Here is a 12,286-nt window from a genome sequence, read left to right as displayed (position 1 = left end):
AGCAATGGGGGGGATGGTTCAGGCGGTAAAATGTGAGCGATGGGGAGCATCGCGGCAGGTGAGGCTTCACTCGCCCACCGCTCACCTCCTGCTGTGTGGCCCAGTTCCTAACAGGCCGCGGACCGGTACCGTGGGTTGGGGACCCCTGTTCTAAATCACTCCCTCCTTCTCCATCCTCTAACCCCATACCTGGCCTGGGAATTCTGGACCACATGGGGGTCTCGTTTATTCCACCCAGTTGACTGTACAAGGGCCTGTGGAGGGTGCTGGGTTGGGGTGGGCTGGGGGGAGACAGAAGATCTGGTCTCTGCCCCAGTTAGTATAGCCTTCTGCAGGACCCTGAAATGGGCATGAGTGAATGCCTAGGAAGACCTGCTCCCAGGGCTCCATCTAGGCGAGGCAGTAACTAACAGACACAGACAACCATTTTACTTGGCCCACAGTGATCAGGAGAGAGGGACAGAGAAACTTATGTGGCCTCCCAGAAGAAAATACTTCCAGCTGAGGGATCAAGTAAGGCTCCTGGTGGAGGTGGCATTTGGGTGAAGCTGAAAAGAATAAATACTTGGACCACTGGTGTTGGGAGAATGCATCCTAAGGCAGGGCGGCAAGAGGGGTGGCTGGAGGAGATAGCCCGAGGAAAGGAAGGATTAGGAGGTCAGGTCAGGAAGGCTGTCTTCTGCTGCATGGGCACAGGGAGGCTGGCACCAGCAGGAAAGAAGGCTGGATGAGAGATGGGAGGCCTGGGTCCTCACCCCAGCCCAGCTACTGACCCACTGTGTGATTTATCTCTGGGAGGCGCACAAGTAGGTGTCTATGCCTGTGTATTAGATACCCAGTAGTGAAGTGGTGTGGCCCCAAGTCCCTCAGTTGCTACTGACAGAGCACGATTCTAGGGGGCCCAGTTCCAGAGTGCCCCTGACCCTCAGAGTCAGGCTGTCCTCCTTCCCTCCGGGGTGCCTTCACTGGAGGTCTCCCAGACATACCTGTCACAGGTGGCCAGAGGAACCTACCTCGGAGCAAGTACAGCGCAGGCAGTACATCAGGCCCTGGGGCTCCAGGTAGGGGTGCCAGCTCTCGCCGGGGGAATACCTCTTCCCGTGGAAAAGGCAGAACATGTCTGGGCCTGGCAAACCAACCAGTGCTTTATCAGTCCCAGGAGGCTCCAGCCTGAAGTCCCTGCCTCATCCCTCCTTCTTTCTGGCTCTAGGAAGGATGTCACCTGGACCACTCAAGTGAAAGAGAATCCACGGGATGTGCTCTCCTAGTCAGAGGGCCAGAATGTCTGAGTTTGAATATCAGCTTGACCACACACTTGCTGTGTGACTTTGGGCATGTCACTGTCCCTCTCTGAACCTTAACACTTCTCTCACAGCGTGGTTAGGGGATTAAGCAGTGAACATGCTTTACAGATTTAAATTGTGGTGTAAATGTTAGTTATTATAATTAGATGAATAATCTGATGCCCAGAGAGGCCAAACTACACCTCGAAAAACACACAGTAAGTCAGTCATCAAGCAGGGAGGACAGCCAAAGTCTCCTGACTCACAATGCAGTGCTCCTTCTGCCCTCATAATCACACTTGCTTCCTTTTCCTTTGTCCCGTTTTGCTTTTTTTTTTTTTTTTTTTTTTGCGGTATGTGGGCCTCTCACTGTTGTGGCCTCTCCCGTTGCGGAGCACAGGCTCCGGACGCGCAGGCTCAGTGGCCATGGTCCACAGGCCCAGCCGCTCCGCGGCACGTGGGATCCTCCCAGGCCGGGGCACGAACCCGTGTCCCCTGCATCGGCAGGCGGACTCTCAACCACTGCGCCACCAGGGAAGCCCTTGTTTTGCTTATTTTTTACTACATCTCTGCACCCTCCCCTCCTTTGCCCTCTGCTGCTCCCCTGCCTACACACGCGCGTGCACACACACACACACACACACACATACACACACACACCCCTTCTCTGGGCCATGTGACCTATCTTTCGAATAAAGCCACTGACAGCAGCTTTCTTGCTTTCATACTCTACTGTGTCCCTATATCTCATTGAGCTCTGATGGAAAGGGCTTGAACTGGGAAAACGAAGTGCTGCCCAGTGAAAGGTTGTTAGAAAACTGACTTTTAAATATCCTTAAAAACAGTCATTGGTACTGTGCACATCACCTGATTACTTTTGTAATCTGCTTATCAGTCGTCGATATGTAGATGAATGCTTCTAAGAATGACTAAAATAGTTTATTTCCTTATGTGGGTTAGATATCTCTCCTGCAATCCTTCTTTCTTGAGACCTCCACCCCTTCTCTCCTCCCACAGCCCATCAATTGTCCAGTCTTTCGAGCTCTGTCTAGAACACTCATGTCCTCACCTCTCACCAGCTCAGCACCTAGCCCCAGGTCAGGGCTCCAGGTCAGGCGTTGAGGCCCCCTTGCTGTGTTCCTCTGCCTCTGGCCCTACCCCTGCCAACCCGCCTCCATACAGGTACCTGATGATTTTTACAACCCAGAAGGGATGCTGTCATTCCTACAAAAACCTCTCCATTATCCAAAGAATAATCTAAGCTCTTTCAGGGGGAAACTGGGAGGCCCAGCACAAGCTAAGTATCCATAATGACGTGTTGAATTAAACGAGATTGAAATTTGGAAAAAGGAACCAACATTTGTTGATGATATTCTATTTATGTAAATTACTTAATTATCTTATTAACATCAATGTTTTGAGAATTAAATTGAATAAGGCTTGGAAAGTGCTTACTTAGCCCCGGTCCTGACACTTAGTTGAATGCTATTATTATGATAATTATGGTGACAATGACCCTGCAAGATGGACATTATCATCTGTTCAAGATTCAAGAGGATAAAGTCAGTTTTGCAGGGTCATTGGGATCCTTACCATGATTATAAGAAAACTAGATGAGAAAACTGAGGATCACAAAGACTGAGTGACTTGCCTGAGGCCACCCACCTATTGATTTGAACCCAGGACCCCAGGTTCCCAAGCGGAGATCCCTTTAGTTCACCTCACCTGCCATGGCTTTTTGCTCCAACTCAGGGCCTAGAGGTTTATTCTCTCGGTCCCCCGGGCCACCATCCCCCATTCGCTATTTTTTTCTCTTGGTCCCCTATTGGTCTAGAATCTAGAGATTGCCTTTCATGCCTCCTCCTGCACACTTTCTAGAGTCTCACACTTTCTGAATCATTCTCTTAGATGTTTAAACTCACAGAATCACAGAGCATCGAAAGCAGTACAGTAGCAAGGGCAGCTCACCCGCGAGGCCAGAACCCCCTCTCCGTGCTGGGGATGGCCTGGAGCGGAGGACAGGAGCTAAGGGCCACTGTGAACCTTTAGAAAGTTTCCTTTGTGAGAAGCTGAGACCAGCCTCCCTGGGTCCCTGTGCTGCTTCTGCTCTGCCTCTTGGGCCTCCCCGAAACAAGGATTTGAGGCCGTGGTCGTGATGCCCTCAGAGTCTGTGCTTCAGTGGCCACTGGGGCGGCCAAGGCTTGGTTTGCTCCCCACCCACTCTCCAGCCCCGCATGGTTAGAGGGGGATCAGACAGCAGATCCCGTTCCCAGCAAGGCCCCGGCTGGCCCGTATCAAATGAGCTGTGTTTATCTCTCAGCCGCTGCTGGCAGAGAGGGCAGGACACAGACCCAGCTGGGGTGCTCGGCAGGGCCAGCCCAATGCTCCGAGGATTGAATAATGTCTTTCTTCCTCAGTCCCTCCCCCACCAGAGAAGGGAGCGATTGCAACACCGCTGCGGCCTTACGTCTTAGTCTTGCTGCTGAAGAAAACCTGTCCCACCTTCTCTGGGGCAGCCCTGTAGCCCGGCCCCTGTGCCAGTTGGCAACCCCTCTCCCTCCCCGCCGGCTCAGAGCATGAAGACAGAGAGAATGTCTCAGCCCATGCCCAGGCCAGGAGGTCCCTTCCCCCCCACGGACGGACCTGGCAGCAGCTAAGAATGTGGAGGCTTGGCAAGCCGTCCCCCAACCCCAGGAGTCCCAGGCCCACCACGCCCTCCAAGGTGAGAAGCACTGCCCAGAGCTCCCTCTTCTTCTAGGGAGGTGAGTGCCCAAGGCCACGCCAAAACCAGGCAGGAGGAAGAACTGCCAAGACCTCAGGCTGCCTCCGTCCCCACAGTCCTGGCACTTGCCCCATCCTTGCGCTTGGCTGGTAGAAGGGGCTCTAGCTCCTTGTGCCACGAAATCACTGTGTGATGTTGAGGAAGACTCTTTCCTTCCTTCTCTGAGCCTCAGTTTCCCATCTGCAAAATAAGGGGTGGGGGTGAACTTGGATCTTCACGGGTTTACTGTACAGATAGTTTCTGAATCCATGATTTCAAAATTCTAAGATTCCAAGGTTCTAGGTTTCTAAGATTCTACATTTCATTAGAACACAAAGCTTCTAGAGTTGTAGGATGTTGTGCTTCTAAGATTCCATCATTTCAAGCTTCCATGATTTCGGATGTGTTGATGGTCCCATACACCTAGGCTCTCAGGGGCTCCAAGGGGGGCTAGGATGAGGCTCAGGCAGCCCGTGCAGCCGATCCTGATGACATGGAGGAGGAGGCAAAGTCTATCTCTCATATGCCCTCCCTTCCCATCCACCCTCTGTTGGTCCTCTGTGGCCTTCCCACTCCAGCCCCAGCCTGAGGCCTGCCCTGCTTCTTCTCTCCACCCCGCCACCATAGCTCATCCCACCCATCATCTCTTTCTCCAACTCAGGGGCCAACTGCGTCTTCCCTCGGGGGACTTTTGGAGTTAATGTGCCCCATCAGTGATGTCTAACCTGGGAAAAAGACATTCGTGGAGGAAGTTTTTGTTTGAGGAGGACGATTGGCCCTGTTCCAGGCTTTAGAGAGACAAAGAAGAATTAAAGTGGGACAGGTCTCACACCCCTCAAAACCCCTCACCCAGTGTGTATGTAGTTCCCAAACTCTGGCTTCAGAGTCCAATAGGCTGGGGCTCAAACTGGATTTGGCTTTTATCTGCAGCCTGCATTTAGACAAGCTATTTAAACATTCCAGGCCTCAGTTTCCATATCTGTTCAATGAGATCAGTAATAATCTTTGGGGGTTATTGCAAAATTAAGTCAAATAATATGTGTAATATGCCTAATGCCTGCCACATATTAGATGCTCAATTAAATGGTAGGTTAAAAACAAACAGACAAAATGCAGACCTGGGTGCTGACCCCAAACTTCCCTAACAGTCCATTTCTCATGGTATTCCTTCTACTCCCAGAATTCTATTAGGGCATGAACATCATGGTGCCTGCCATTAAGGTCATATCTCCCAGGTCTCAACCTCACCAACCTTGCTTTCTGTGGTTCCCTGCGTTCTCCTAGCTCCACTCACAAGCCAGACTCCCTCAACACCACCTCTGCCTACACAGATCTGGGCTGGGATACAGCCATGAAAGTGGTCAGAAAGGTTGGAGGAGAAAATGGGAGGGCAGGGATGAGAGGCCAGAGATCAGGCTGGAGAAAGAGCCAGAGGCTCACGAAGGGCCTTGAGACCCCCAAGGGCAAAGGAAAGCCACAGAAAGGCCTTAAACTGGGGTGTGCCCATGGTCAGGTTTTCATTTTAGAATCATCACTGTGGCTGCAGGAATGGAGAATGGATTGGAGAGCAAGACTGGAGGCAGAGAGACCAGGGAGAGGCTGTTACAGTCATCTGTTTTGAGATAATGCTGGCCTGGACCAAGGCAGGAGCAGTGCTGATTGGCAAAAGTACAGATTTGAGGAACACTAAGTAGGTACAGTAGGTAGGCTTTCAGACAGACTGGATGTGGGTGGAGAGGGTGAAAGAGCAGTCAAGGATGGGATTGAGGTTTCAGGCCTGAATAACCAGGTGAACGTGGGGTCCTTAGCACAACAGGCAGTAAATGTTATTGTCATTAGTTTTGATGTATTATTATCATTAGTAATAGTAACATTAGTTCCTGCTATTCATTCACTGATTGAGCATTTTGTATATCAAGTCATACATGTCCATGGGCCTGGTACATAACTAAATAAGACACCCTCCCCACCCTCAAGGAGCTTACAGCCTAATGAAGAAGACAGATAGATATGATACATACAGTTGACAAGTTCTAAAATAGTGGAAGCATGGGGGCTTGAGGGAAGGCTTCCCTGAGAAGGTGCCTGACCTGGACCTTGAAGGAGTTAACAAGGCAGAGACGGGTTGATCTAATCTGAATTCAGGGTAGCAACATTTATCACACAGACTCTGGTATCTGTCACAATGTTATCACGTCACCCCAGCCTGTCACGAGCATGCTCCCACCTGCTTTTCCAGCAGAACTCTCGGTGGTGGCCCTTTTTTAAGCCTCACCTCCTCTTGCTAAATTTCTCACTCCCCCCCATCCAGCCCCCACCCACACTTCTTCAGGCTTCTATGCCTTTACACATGCTGTTTCTTCCACCTGGAATGTGATCCCCCATCTCCAACGTTTGACCAGCTCCTCATTCTTCCTGTTTAGATGACACCCTGTGAAGCCACCCAAACCTTCCGGGCCACTGGCCAGTCCTTCCTGTGAGGTCCCACAGAACTGAGTTCAGCCCTCTGTCACAATTTTCATCATACTAGATTAGAAATACTTATTAAATGGATTCCTCTTGCTTACTAAACTGTGAGTTTCTTGAGAGCAAGGACCAGATCTCATTCATTTTTGTATCTCCAGTGTTCCATGCAGAGGCTACATAGAGTTGGCACTTGATAACTGAATGCATGATGAAAGAATGGAGTTGAGGGAGGTTCTGGAAGAGGAGGTGATTGCTGGTCCTTAATCCTGGAAACCTCTTGCTTTAACAAAAAGGGAAATTCATGATATGACAGGAGAGCCAAATCCCTTTAGGCACTTTGATCTTGCCGCCTAACGGGAATTAGCCTTTGACCTCCCCTTTCCATCTCCCATCATCTGAACTCCCAAATTACCCACCAAACCAAACACCGTGTACAAAAAGGCCAGGAGCTTGGGGAGGTATGCGGCTGAGTGATTCCATGATCTTCACGTGTAAGTCAAAATTCCCAAACTGCCCCATCCAAGGTCAATGCACATTCTGCCTTGAAACCCTCATGCTACGATAAAGGTCTCTTATGGAGTAGTCAGGAGTGGGTAGTGTGGCTGGGAATTCTTCCAAAAAGAGACAGAAAAGACAAGAAAGAAACTTCTGGGCTGCAGGAGAGGCTGGATAAGACCACGAAAATGGCACCAGGTGGAGCTGGGGCTGGAACTGGGGCTGGCCTGTCCCCAGCCTGAGAGGACTCAGGAAACCTTAGAGAGAGCCAGCCTGCGAGGGAATGTGAGAACGTTCACATTTTTTCCCTCGTGCCCAATCAGCCATACTTTATTTATGTATAGCTCCCTTTTCACACAAACAAACTTGCTCCCCTCTGAGACATAAGCTCTGCTCTGGGCACTGGCACTCGATGGGGGAGGTCTCCTAAGGGAATCAGAAGTAAAAACCTCACTCCTCAGTGGCTGAGCTGCTGTGCAACCTAGGGAAAGGGCCCTTACTTCCCTGAACCTGAATTCGTATCTGGCACATGGCAGATGTTCAGAAGCATAGAGAGACCTCAAAGGAGAGAGTCATCAAACCAGGAAAGGCAGCTCTGTTGCCTGGCAAAAGTCAGGGGGCATAGAAGACCCTATTTACATTCCATTCTGCCTTGGACATATACATTTATAGATTTACAGAATCTTAGAAAGTTAGGGATTGAGAGATGATGTCCAATCCCCTATTTTACAGATGTGGACACTGAGTCCCAGAAAGGGATTGGGACTTGTCTAAGATCATTGATTTTTGCCAGCATGAACTCTAATGCCAATCTTCAGATCTGGGTAGGTGGAGGCTGATTATAGGAAAACCCATACCCTAAGGGACAGATCAGAAGAAATGGCTTTAAATTGCAAACAAAAGGATTTAGCTGAGACACAAGGAAGAATCCTGACTGCAACAGAAGAGTGTGGAACAGCCTTCTCTGGGATGGGATCCTGCCCAGAGGCAGGGGGATGCCTGCAATGATCTCTGCATTGCACCTCCCAGCAGCACTGCTCCCATGCCAGTCCTATTCTTTGGGAGTCCAAGGGATTCAAGGTCCCTCTCCCAGAGCCTGGCATCGTGGCCAGCGGCTGGGGGAACTTGAGAGGCCAGTCCTGGAACAGGTGCAACAGCTGGAGCAACTGCACAGCTGCTGCCCTGCTCGGCTCCGCAGCCTGCAAGCCAGTGAGTGAGACAGAGACCTCTACTGGTGGGAGAGAGGAGGTGCAGAACCTCCTAGACAGACCCAGAGAGGGGCCTGACTGGAGCCAGATGTCAGCCCTCTGTACTCACTGTGCCAGGCCCTCTAGGCACTTTCTCTTGGTGTCTGAGAATCAGTCTGTCTATCCACTCCTCCCTGGCAGGGCAGGAGTACCAGGCTGCAGACCCATACTCTCCCAACTCCCTTTTCCAAAGGTCAGAGCAGACTCAGAACCAAGGCGACAGCATCTTTGGGTCTTAGAGTCTTAGATTCATGGGATGTTAAAGCTGGAATGGTCCTCAGTGATTATCTATTTGACTCCAACCATCTCACTTTACAGCTGGGGAAATCTCAGGGGCAGAGAAAGGCAACTTGCCCTGGGTCACAGTTGGAATTGGTGGCAGAGCCAGGGCTGGAGCCCTGACCCTCTGATTCCAAGTTTGCCCTCTGTACCATATCATACCATGGGAGCTCCCTTCCCGCCCCATCTCTGCCTATGGGGTCTGGGGTTTTGTCACCTGGGAACAAAAACGTTGATTCCCATAGTATATATGACCCTTGGAGATAGAATAGAGGAGCCGATGTTTTTACCTGATAACTGACTCTCTCCTGAAGTCAGGGTTGGCTGGAGGGAGAGATGAGAAAGCAGAAGTGTGCTGGACACCTTAAAGGGGTGTGGGGAGGGCACAATTAGTAAGGAAAGAGCACAAAGAAGAGGAGCTGATATAGGAGAAAGAGCACTGGAAAGGGAGTCAAGGTACTAGGCAGGTTCTTGTTCCACAGACAGAAGGGAGGGATGGGTGCCCAAAGCGACTGACATCATGTACGCATGCGGCTCAGCCTGGGACTGGCAACAGTACTGGTCAGTGACCAGGTCAGGGACCCCACCCTGGCTAAGGGCTCTAGCTGGGAATGGAATAGGAGTTTGATCTATGGTAGTGTTTGAGGATTAGGCCTCAGCCTGTGGCTGGAGTTGAGATTCAGTTTGGGCTATGATCAAGGCTCAATCTGTGGCTGGAAATAGAGCCAAGGATAGAATAACCTTTGTTTGAATACCTTTGTGCTTTAAATAAGGAGCAAGCCGCCACGCATGTTCACAGGACCTAGGCATTCTGCAGGACTGGGCCACATCAGGAGTCAGACACCACATGGGCTTGAGAATTTCCATCTGTTGGTATCATTTCTGAAAGCACCTAAGATGTCACCAGGAGATTTCTTATCTATAACAGGCCCGAGATCTTACTAACTAAACTTACTAAACTAAGACGAGGGTCTTCATAGGAGATCTTCAAATAAGACCTCGGCAAATGACTGTAGGATTGTTTCTAGATTCATAGGTTGTTAGCACTACACAGAATGAGGCTCAGAGAAGGAAAGTGATTTGTCCTAATTCACACAACCAGTAAGTGACAAATTGGGGACTAGGATCCAGGTCTCTGTTCTTTGCTTTAATAAATTTGCTGTGTGACTTTGGGCAAGTCACTCCCCCTTTCTGGGCTTCAGTTTAACTATAAGGATTGGTACATCGAGGGGTAGAAGATTTTCAAAGGTTCTTCTGGCTTTGACATCCCAGAATCTTACACCCCTCTGACTACCAGTCTACCTCACATTAACTCAACAGTTCTGCTCTGAGGTTTTTCTTGCACGTTGGGAACTAGGCTCCAGACTAGGGGAGATGGAATACAGGCAGCACCTAGTGAGAAACATGGCCCGAAGGCCAGTGGAGGCACAGAGGAGGGGAGATCAGAGTGCATCAGGTGGCAGGGAGAGTTTGCTGGAAGAGGTGTGACCTAAGCAAGGCTGTAGAGGGCTGACAAACTGTGGGAGGCAAGAAGGAGAGGTGTGGGTAGGATATGAGCAATCTGCAGAAAGATCTGATTCTAGGACATCTTTCTAAGACACATCCAGGGCAATGAAATTTGGAGAAAAGGCTTGGGGGTTAAGAGCCATGTGCCAAGTGGAAGGGAGGCAGGCATGGAGGGCATCCTGTGCTAAGTCTCTTTTAAGAAACAACAGGAAGGTACTAGGAGGAAGCCTCCAGGGCTCCAGGAGAGGGAGGAGACATTGACTGAGTAGTAGGCATTGTGCTGGGCACTTAACACAGTCACCTCCTTTAATCGTCCCATGAAGTGTTCGGGTTCCAGGTGAGTATGGGTCTTAGACAGATGCAGAAATTGAGGCTCAGAGAAGTTGTCCCTTATGAAAAGTCACACAGCTACTAAGAGGCAGAGCCAGGACTTGAACCAACCCTGGGCTCTTTTCAGGACTTGTTACTAAGGACTTCTATGAGTCTCATGCTGCTGGCAGCCCAGAGACGACCAGACATGCAGCCTGCCCTCATGATCAGAGACAAGAATGAAACAAAATCCAGCACTGCCGGCTCCAGAAAGTCACGTGCAAAAGAAGGCAGAGATGGGGGAGCTGAGCTGTGGAGAGGAAAGAGCTCTAGGCTGGGAAACTGGGGTTTCATCCTAGGCTCTGCCCTGTGTAACCTGGAGCAGACCACTGCCCTGGGCCTCGGTTTCTTTATTGGGTATGTCAGGGTTTGAACTAAGCTCCTTCCTTCTTTTTAAGAGAATCTTTGGTTTTGTTTTCCATCCTCACAGCGTTCCAAGAGATTGGCAGAAGGTGGGGAGGAGGTCCACCAGCCTATTGTGGAAACAGGGAGGAAACTGAGGTTCAGAGAGATTATATAAACTGTTTGCGGTTACTCTGTGTCTAAGTGGAAAAGCATGAATTAGGGAACATGTTTTTCAAGAACCTACCATGGACCAGCTAGTTGCTGGTGCTGGTTGCTTTCCATGTTTTCTTGAATTTAATCCTCAGAACAGTCCTAGGATTTTTCACTCCCATTTTATAGATTAGCAAACTGAGGCTCCGAGACATGCCCTCCATGCCTGCCTCCTACCAGCTGGTATTCAACAGATCTGGGATAGTGAAGACCCTGGTCTATCTCACTGTGCCCTGCTACCTCCCAGTGTCTCACAACTCCAAATCAGGGTTCCTTCCACATGCTGTGGGACATGGGGGAAAAAGGCATAGGATTTGGAACTGGAGAGTCCTGACTTTGGATAGCTCACTACCTCTGTAAACTTGAGCGCGTTTCTTCTCTCAGCCTAAGTTTTCTCATCTGTAAAATGCAAATGATAATACCCACCTCATGGGAGTGTTGTGAGCATCAAAAGAGAAAAGCAATGGGAACGTTATCCCAGTTAGCTCTTCTTTCTTTCCACTGGCTCTCTTTAAATGCAGTAGCCACTTCGTCTTCATCACACCCTTGCAGCCAAACATACCAGACTCTCTACTAGGAATAAGCATACCCCCTCCCCCACAAAAAGCACAGTGCCCTCCTCTCTCTCCCACTGCTCTCAGTTCCCTCCTCCTCGGGTCCATGGCTGCAGCCCCCTTGGCTCTGAGTCTTGCCAAGTTCCCCCCAGTCTCCCAGACTCATGAGCCCATACTGGTCCGCAGAGAAGTCTCCACCCTCCCGGTACAGGTGCTCCCTGGATGGCTGTCAGAACAGTCTGGGGTCCCAAGTCCTGGCACTTTCCCGCGCATCCCGGGTCTCCCATCCCTCTTCTGCCATCCAGCACACCCACCCACTACTTACGGGCTCGTGCGTGGGAGTCCAAGGGGAACCAGAGCAGCGCGAGTCCCAGCAAGGAGGAGAGGACCCTTACCTCGGGAACCATCCTTCCTTCCCCAGGGCCAGGCCCCCAGTCGGGAGAAAGTGAGATGAGGGGGTCACTGAGGCACAGCGCCACAAAGCAATGCACAGACCCAGGGAGGGCGGCTGCTACAGTGGAGATTCAGAGAAGGGTCGAGAAGAAGGTGGTGAGGACAAAAAGGGAGGTCCAAGGTGGGAATAAGAGGAAGGTGGAAAGAGAACGGAGGGAAAGAGATGGAGGGATAGAGGAAGGTATGCAAGAGGGGAAAGCGATTATAGCAAAGGAGAAGGTGAGAGGGAGGGGTGGAGAAGAAAGACAGGAGAGGACAGGGGTCCACCGAGCGCGCAGCGCTGGGCGAGGCGCGCGGGACCGGCGGGCTGTTCCGGGC

At 50.7% G+C, this 12,286-nt stretch overlaps 1 protein-coding gene across 3 annotated transcripts in view; it reads right to left on the bottom strand.

Annotated features, from left to right (window-relative positions):
- Nucleotides 1-11,922, bottom strand: part of CHRDL2 (chordin like 2) — a gene marked incomplete at both ends in the record, with an annotated part of 31,565 nt that extends 19,643 nt beyond the window's left edge. For all 3 annotated transcript variants that reach the window (XM_079707908.1, XM_079707909.1, XM_079707910.1), the window contains 2 exons: nt 1,014-1,126; nt 11,841-11,922. In XM_079707908.1, the coding sequence (XP_079564034.1) occupies nt 1,014-1,126; nt 11,841-11,922 (195 nt within the window). The remainder of the gene's footprint in view (nt 1-1,013; nt 1,127-11,840) is intronic.
- Nucleotides 11,923-12,286: the final 364 nt, after the last annotated feature.

This window comes from Hyperoodon ampullatus (assembly GCF_949752795.1).
Source record: "Hyperoodon ampullatus genome assembly, chromosome: 7".
Taxonomy (NCBI): Eukaryota; Metazoa; Chordata; class Mammalia; order Artiodactyla; family Ziphiidae; genus Hyperoodon; species Hyperoodon ampullatus.
This window is presented reverse-complemented; position numbering and strand designations above follow the sequence as displayed.